The following is a 7,926-nucleotide window of genomic DNA, read 5'->3' as shown; positions in this document are numbered from 1 at the left end:
ACTCCCTGAAAGCCATCACTTTTGAATTTTTTAGGTATTTCATCAGGTACTTGCCTCCATATTTCAAAACAGTCGGATTATATGCCTTTTTCTTGGATTCCTGGAGTTGAGCTGCCAAACTTCCCATTGTGCAAGATGAGAATTTAGAATCCTCATATCACACTGACTTCCTTCTCCCTACCTCAATTAAATCATGTTGAAGATTTTTCTTGTGACTAAGTATACTACTATTACATTTTCTGAACAACTTTCCTGGGGGTGATAACTGCTTTTATTTTTTTATTTTGATTTTTGAGACGGTCTCACTCTGTCACCCAGGCTGGAGTGAGGTGGCACAAATCAGTTCACCCCAGCCTTGACTTGGGCTCAAACGATCCTCCCACCCCAGCCATTGCAGTAGGTGCGAATACAGATGTCAGCCACCATGCCCAGCTAATTTTTTTATTTTTTGTGGAGACAGGGATCTCATCATTACAGTGTCCAGGCTGGTTTTGAACTCCTGTGCTCAAGTGATTTGCCTGTCCTGGCCTCACAAAGTGTTGGGATTACAAATGAGCCATGGCAGCACCCAGCCCACTTTTTTGGTTACTTTATTTTCTGTGTAGCTGTCACCAATTCTTGCCAGATTCCCCCAACAGAAATTTAACACCTTCTGCTTACTGTTTTCCTCATCAGTCAGATATCAGGCAGTCTGTATCAGTTCTCTTCCCCACACCTCAGAGAAATTTCTCTTAGAACCCCCTGTCTTCCTGTTCTAATCCAGGCTAGGTGCTTGTTTGAAACTATCTTTATTCACCTTGCTTTCTCTCTGAATTGGCTGGGTTTTAAAACTCTAAGTTAGACATAAATTATCTCCACATTTTGAAAGCATTACTCCCTTCTAAATTCCAGTGTTGCTGATAGGAAGCCTGATACTATTGTGTATGTGATGCCAAGTCCTTTGTAAGTTTTCCCCTCTGCAGCTCTTAGTTTTTCTCTTATCTGCTGTGTTCTGAAACTTAACAACTATGTTCCTTTGTGTGGGTTTCTTAATAGTCATTGTGGTGAGCACTCTGGGCCCTTGCACTGTGAAAAACGTTTCTGTCTGCTAAATTTTCTAGTATTAGGTTTTTGAAAAATTTTCTCTTCATTTTGTTTTTGTTTCTAAACTCCTGTTAATTGGATACTGGATCCTTTTGTTTTTGCTCCATTTTTCATCTGTTTCTAAGTTTTTCCAACTCATATTGATGTTTTAAAATTGGGGATATCATTTTTACTATAGAAGAACCATTTCCTGTGCTCTGCTGTCTCCTCTTAAAAAAAGAAATCCTCTTGTTTCATAGCTGAGATATCTTTTATTTGAAGATCCTAGTTATAAAATACTTTTTGAGACCATTTTTTCCCGTTTTCCATTTCCTTCAAATATCAAACAAAAATGTTGGGAAATGCTGTGTTTGTGAGGCTCACACCAGGGGATGCTGAATGTTGGTATCGCCGAGCCAGTTCTCTAGGGTCTTTCGTCTACTCATTTCTTCAGAGAAAAATAGGGTTATGGGAAGAGAGTGGTGGGGAGCGGTGGAAGGGTACCTGCATTATGGGAGGGGCAGAGAAGGTGGCTGCTAGCATTGCTCTGTTCAGTAGGAAAACTTCATGATGGCACCTCTTGTCCTTTGTTAGTCTGTGTCTAGAATCCCTCTGATGCCCTGTCTTTAGCATCTTAAACTAGTCTTCTGCCTGAACAATTTACATTTTCAATCCTGCCTGCCCTCCCTTCTACCTTCAAGGCACCTGAAGCTTTCTGGGGTTCTGCTTTGTGAATCAGTGGCTAAATATCCCCTTCTACGGGCAGTTTCCTCAGTTCTCCTGACACTTCCATCTGCAGAGAGGGTGCTTGGGTTCAGGTAACCTCTCTATGGCTCACTTATCTGTAACATATACTAAATATCTCCCTTTTAGGTTGTTTAAAGGATTGAACGATGTGTAAAACACTTAGAACAATGTCTGCCACGCTGTAAGGAATGAGTAAGTTATTGCTCTTGTCCTCCAAAAATGTGTTGGTATAACCGGTCTGCAGTCATCTCTTCTCGTTTTTTTTGCCTTTGTGGGTTTGTTCCCTTTGTCATTGCTTTACCGTTATTTAAGGTTTGGAGAAGGAGCAGGATACACAGGATTAATTATAACTGGAAGTCCTCTTTAATATTTTAAATTAGCTTTACTTTCTTACAGCCCTAATCTTTCTGGGTGACTCTGGACACTCTACTAGGCTAATATGCTAATATGCAGAAGCCATGCAATCATTTTTTCTCTTCAGAAGGACAGCACATCTTCTATGGAGGGCCCAGAACAATGCAGTGGAAAGTACTTTGGTTTGGAGGCAGAAGCCCCAGCAGCAGTACTTCTCAGCTGTCACCTCTAACAAGCTTCTCCAGCGTGTTTCTTCTGTTATAATGAGCCCCCAAAATGCCTAGGACCCGGTTGCGATGGAGTGGCCGACGCCCCCATTGGGAGTGAGGCCCAGCACGCGAGCTCGGTCCCTGTTCCTTCCTGGAGCCAGGTGGGTGCGCGCTTCCAGGCTCACTTGGCGGCGCAAGCGGGAGAAGCCAGGTGCCCTCAACAAACATGCCGCCGCGCCGGCGTCAACCCGGCTCGGGAGGCCGCGCTGCCGCTTGGGAATCGCAGGTTTGGCGTCACCCGGCCCGGAACCACGTGACGCAGGAGGCGCCCGAGGCGGCGGGGCTCGCGCGGGTGGAGCCGCCTCGGCGTTCGAGCGGGGTGGGGGCTACCCGGTTGAGATTTCCTGGCGGGTCCTGGCCTCTGCCTGCACGCGCTTGCGTGCTCGCGCTCGCGGTTCTGGCGCTGCCGGTGAGGAGCCGGGGAGCGAGGCGGGGAGGCTGGGAGCTGGGCGCCCCTTCTGAGGCCAGAGGGGGCTGGGCAGGGTCGACCCGGCGGGAAGGGGGTCGGCCGCGCGCTCTCAGCGCCTCGCTCCTGAGCCGCGGCGCTAGCGGTGGGGGCTTTTCGGCCCCGGCCCCTCCTGGCAGGGCCCGGCTGTGCAGGTGGCCGGGCAGGGCCGAGGGCCCCGCAGCCCACCGAGAAGGCCCCGCCAGCCTCTGGCCCGCCCACCGGGCGACCTGCGCTGTGGCCGCCTGCACGGCCGCCACGGGGTGCAGCCTCGGAGTTTAGTTTCATCTTCGGGTTTTCTTTCGAAGTGGGAGTGGCGCGCAAGTTGGTGGTCTTCTTCCATCTTTTAAAATACTCTGGGTTGACGTCAAATGCAGAAGTGAGGCAGTGTTGATTTTTTTTTTTGGCGTAAGTACCCCGAGCCTTGGGCGGAAATCATGAGGCAACCGGTTGAAGGAGACCAACTAAGGAAGGAGGAAAAGGTTAGGGAGGCTGAGGTGCTCAGTTTAGGACAGACACTTGCTTTGGACAGTTTGCTAACTAGCCAGTCTGTGTTTATTTTTGTTTTCAGCATTTTTGTCTTGAGTGTCCAAGCCTTTCATTAAAATTTCTCAGCAGTTAAACAGGCCGCTGATAGACATAAGGGAATTATTTATATAGCAGATTGCCCAACTCTTGCATTGTATCCTAACCTAGGACCATGCCGTGTCCCCATGGCTTTCAAGCTGAAGAAATGAAGGTCTTAGGTCAGACATACCTAAAGAGTTCAGAAGTGTAGCTGCCATCCTTCCCTTAGTTATCAGAGGAAGGAGCCACTCCAAAATGAGACATACACAAGCCCAGGTTCATAGACTCAGCCTCCATAAGCTGTGTTGCTAGATTGAAGTTTTTAATCACCAGTGAAGAATCGATTGTCATAATTTTAGGAGACTACTCGAATTTGCCTTGTTTCTTTCCCTAGGAAAGGAATAATGCTGACAGCATGTCTGCACATTCCATGCTCTGTGAACGAATCGCCATAGCCAAGGAACTGATCAAGAGAGCAGAATCACTTTCTAGATCAAGAAAAGGTGGCATAGAAGGTGGTGCAAAGCTGTGCAGCAAATTGAAGGCAGAATTAAAATTCTTACAGAAAGTAGAAGCTGGGAAAGTAGCTATTAAAGAATCTCATTTACAAAGCACTAACCTAACACACCTGAGAGCCATTGTGGAATCAGCAGAAAACCTGGAAGAAGTTGTTAGTGTTCTTCATGTCTTTGGTTATACAGATACCTTTGGAGAAAAGCAAACCCTTGTGGTAGATGTAGTTGCAAATGGTGGTCATACTTGGGTGAAAGCCATTGGCCGGAAGGCTGAAGCTCTTCATAACATCTGGCTGGGCAGGGGCCAATATGGTGACAAAAGCATCATTGAGCAGGCTGAAGACTTCCTCCAGGCCAGTCACCAGCAGCCAGTGCAGTATAGCAACCCTCACATCATCTTTGCGTTTTACAACAGTGTCTCCAGCCCCATGGCAGAGAAGCTGAAAGAAATGGGCATATCTGTGAGAGGAGACATAGTAGCAGTCAACGCTCTGTTAGATCACCCTGAAGAGCTCCAACCGAGTGAGAGTGAATCAGATGATGAGGGCCCTGAACTTTTGCAGGTGACCAGAGTCGACCGAGAAAATATACTAGCAAGTGTTGCGTTTCCAACAGAAATTAAGGTCGATGTGTGCAGAAGAGTAAATCTGGACATTACTACTTTAATTACATATGTATCTGCCCTCAGCTATGGAGGCTGCCACTTTATTTTCAAAGAAAAAGTGCTCACAGAACAAGCAGAGCAAGAGAGGAAAGAGCAGGTTCTACCTCAGCTGGAGGCCTTTATGAAGGACAAGGAGTTGTTTGCTTGTGAATCTGCTGTCAAGGACTTTCAGTCTATTTTAGATACCTTAGGAGGACCTGGGGAGAGAGAGAGGGCCACTATGTTAATTAAGCGAATTAATGTGGTACCAGACCAACCTTCTGAGCGTGCCTTGAGACTAGTGGCCAGTTCGAAAATTAATAGCCGCTCATTAACAATTTTTGGGACAGGAGACACCCTAAAAGCCATCACAATGACTGCTAATAGTGGTTTTGTCAGAGCTGCAAACAACCAGGGTGTTAAATTTAGTGTGTTTATCCATCAGCCGAGAGCACTTACTGAGAGTAAAGAGGCTTTAGCCACCCCCTTACCAAAAGACTACACAACTGACAGTGAACACTAAAGATACCCTTTAAATATTGTCGTGGAAGTAAGTTATTTATACCAAAGGCTGGGTCTTCCCATCTAAACTGGGGGGAAAAAAGGTCTATAGTAAAAGTAAAACTTATAACTCTTAAACCAGTAGAGTTTCTTTTGTGTCGCATCTAAAGTATATAACCTCCCAAAGTAGAAAAAGCACAAGAGACAAGCTTATCTATCAAATTGTCTGCATTAGTGCAATTAAGAACAGAAATATATCTATATAAAGCTTTCAGCTGTATTGTAATACTTTGTTTGATTCAGTAGGGCTACAACTTCCCTACTGCTAACCACGTTTCATGGAATATGGCTACATTGCATCTTGCATTAAATATCTGGAGAAACCTCAAGCCTGTTTTTCATTGTATTGCTTTATATGGTGATTCTAAAGTTAATAACCATTAATGAAAATCTTACTTGATTGCTGTATGTCAGGTGCAGTCTGATAGGTATTTTTACAAAAAGTACATAATACAGAAGAAATGAAAAAGTGAATTATGGTTATTTGAGTGCCATGAACCCATTGGTAGACCTTTGTGAAAAGAAAGCCAACAATCTTACTACTATAAGATAAACCCAGGACACTTAAGGTAAAAATACTAATTTGAATGAATTGAAAAAGGATTATGTAAAAGATTTTAAAAATTCCAATTTTATTTTTAAATACAAAAAGCCCCCATATTGTAAGTATTTGAACAATGAATACTATTTTCATGTTTCATTTGCAAGTGGCAACTGCATTACCTCACTTTCATGAGATGGTGACAGAATATTCCATGCCAATTGCATGACACAGGTTGTAGTTAAAAATACACTTCTGTGGCTACATTGCGCTACTTTATCAGTTTTCAATAAAGCAAAACTAGCAAAGTTGATATGTATTCACCACATTAAAAAATTTGGAATTTGAGCCCTAGAGCTTAAATATTAACTCATGCTAAGTGTAAGAGCTGGTATTAAAACTTGATGTTTCTAGCCACAGTCTGATCTCTTTCTACCATGCCAGATGTCCTATTTGTTGAGAAGAGAATCTCAGTTTACAGCCACACTGTTTGTTGAGGGGGTGGAATTTGGTTATTGGCATTCATGAACACCCTGAAATGAATGCAAAATTAAGTGTATGGGGGTGGTTCTCTGGGGAGAGATTGTTTTGCTAAGTCAGAATACATTTCCTAGCAGAAAGGCTGTGATTTGCTTCCAATTTAGTGTAGAGTGATGTATGTTTAGTGTTAGAAATTGAATTTAAGCTTTTTGAGCACCTATTAAGGTCACGTAGTACTTGGTACTATTAAGTACCAAGCATTATAATAGTTTGGTGTGAAAAGATGAATATTTCCTCTAAGGAATTCTTAAGTCTAAAGTGGAAGTAAACAACTGAAGTGCAATTAAATGTACTAAATTCTCTAGGATATGTTTAAAATACTATGGGGACAGAGTAGGGGAGTACTTGTTATGGGGTCAGGAAGTCAGAGAGGAAGTGACGTTTGAGGGTTTGGGGTGTGAAATTTCACAAGATGTGTGAGAAAGGGTACTCAAAAGTACATGGAGAAGTGGGATTGGAAAAGTACCAGAACTGTGAACATGAGGACCTGTTCAGGGACCAGGCTAAAGTGGACAGTTTATAAAATGAGATGGAGCTAGAAAAAAAAGTCAAAGTTCTCTAAAGAGTCTGGCATTAGAGAGTCATTGGTGATTTTTAAGAAAGTGTGTGGCTTATGATCAGGTCTCTTAAGGAAACCACAAAAATCTGTAGTGTGGATAAAGAATTAAAGGAAGGAAAGTTTGGACTATAATGACCTTAGCTAGAGCAGGAATGATGGACTGTAGAGTCATGGATACATGTTGGATTTGTTTGAGGCAGAATTGACATATTAATGTACTCATTCATTTAATAAGCATCGAGTGACAGCCATGTGTCAGACACAGTACAAGGGGCATGGCATATAAAAGACTTTTTTTAAAGGGGCATCAGGAAGAAGGTAGATTTCTATCCTTGCTCCCTATGAATCAATCAATACCTAAGAACTTGGGATCTTTGCCAACTAGGAAGTGGACAGGCCACAGTACTCTTTAGGAAAGTGCTCTGTGAAGTGACCACAGCTGTGGCCCTGCCAAACACCATGATGTTTTTTCAAGCATTCCAGTGATTACAATTCTTTAACAATGTAATAAATAATGCAAGCAGTACATATGCTCAAGTCGTAGGGCATTGGATCCTGGAATGTAAGAAATAACACCTTCCCTAGAAACCACTGTATCCCAAGGTCTATTCCAGCTGGCCAAAACATTCCTTTCATAAAGGTAAAAAATTAGACAATAAAGGCTGGATGTGGTGACTCACGCCTGTAATCCCAACACTTTGGGAGGTCGAGGCGGACGGATCACCTGAGGTCAGGAGTTTGATACCAGCCTGGCTGACATGGTGAAACCCTGTCTGTACTAAAAATACAAAAATTAGCCAGGCATGGTGGTGGGTGTCTGTAATCCCAGCTACTAAGGAGGCCAAGGCAGGAGAATCGCTTGAACCTGGAAGGCGGAGGTTGCAGTGAGCCGAGATCGTGTCATTGACCCCAGCCTGGGTGACAAGAGCAAGACTCCATCTCAAAAAAAAAGAGACAATAAAAACAATGAGGGGGCTGGGCGCGGTGACTCATGCCTGTAATACCGGCACTTTGGGAGGCCAAGACGGATGGATCACGAGGTCAGGAGATGGATACCATCCTGGCCAACATGGTGAAACCCCGTCTCTACTAAAAATACAAAAAGGGCGTAGTGGCAGGCGCC

At 44.0% G+C, this 7,926-nt stretch overlaps 1 protein-coding gene across 2 annotated transcripts; it reads left to right on the top strand.

Moving 5' to 3' along the window:
- Positions 1-486: 486 nt before the first annotated feature.
- Positions 487-5,492, top strand: C4H7orf25 (chromosome 4 C7orf25 homolog). Of its 2 annotated transcripts, none has more exons than XM_031665377.1 (2): positions 487-2,841; positions 3,839-5,492. In XM_031665377.1, the coding sequence occupies exons 1-2, from the start codon at positions 2,599-2,601 to the stop codon at positions 5,123-5,125; spliced, it is 1,530 nt and encodes a 509-aa protein (XP_031521237.1). In that variant the 5' UTR covers positions 487-2,598; the 3' UTR covers positions 5,126-5,492. The 2 variants fall into 2 exon arrangements, with proteins under 2 accessions (XP_031521237.1, XP_031521238.1); XM_031665378.1 differs by lacking the exon at positions 487-2,841 and adding an exon at positions 2,854-3,285.
- Positions 5,493-7,926: the final 2,434 nt, after the last annotated feature.

Source organism: Papio anubis, chromosome 4, assembly GCF_008728515.1.
Source record: "Papio anubis isolate 15944 chromosome 4, Panubis1.0, whole genome shotgun sequence".
NCBI lineage: Eukaryota > Metazoa > Chordata > Mammalia > Primates > Cercopithecidae > Papio > Papio anubis.
The sequence above is the reverse complement of the archived record's forward strand: the minus strand, read 5'-3'. Positions and strand labels throughout refer to the sequence as shown.

Bases quoted from the DNA above. Each gene is read 5' to 3' on its own strand.
- C4H7orf25 (XM_031665377.1), top strand. From the start codon at position 2,599: ATGCCGCCGCGCCGGCGTCAACCCGGCTCGGGAGGCCGCGCTGCCGCT. The intron at 2,842-3,838 runs GTGAGGAGCCGG...TTCTTTCCCTAG, and splicing joins TCGCGGTTCTGGCGCTGCCG to GAAAGGAATAATGCTGACAG.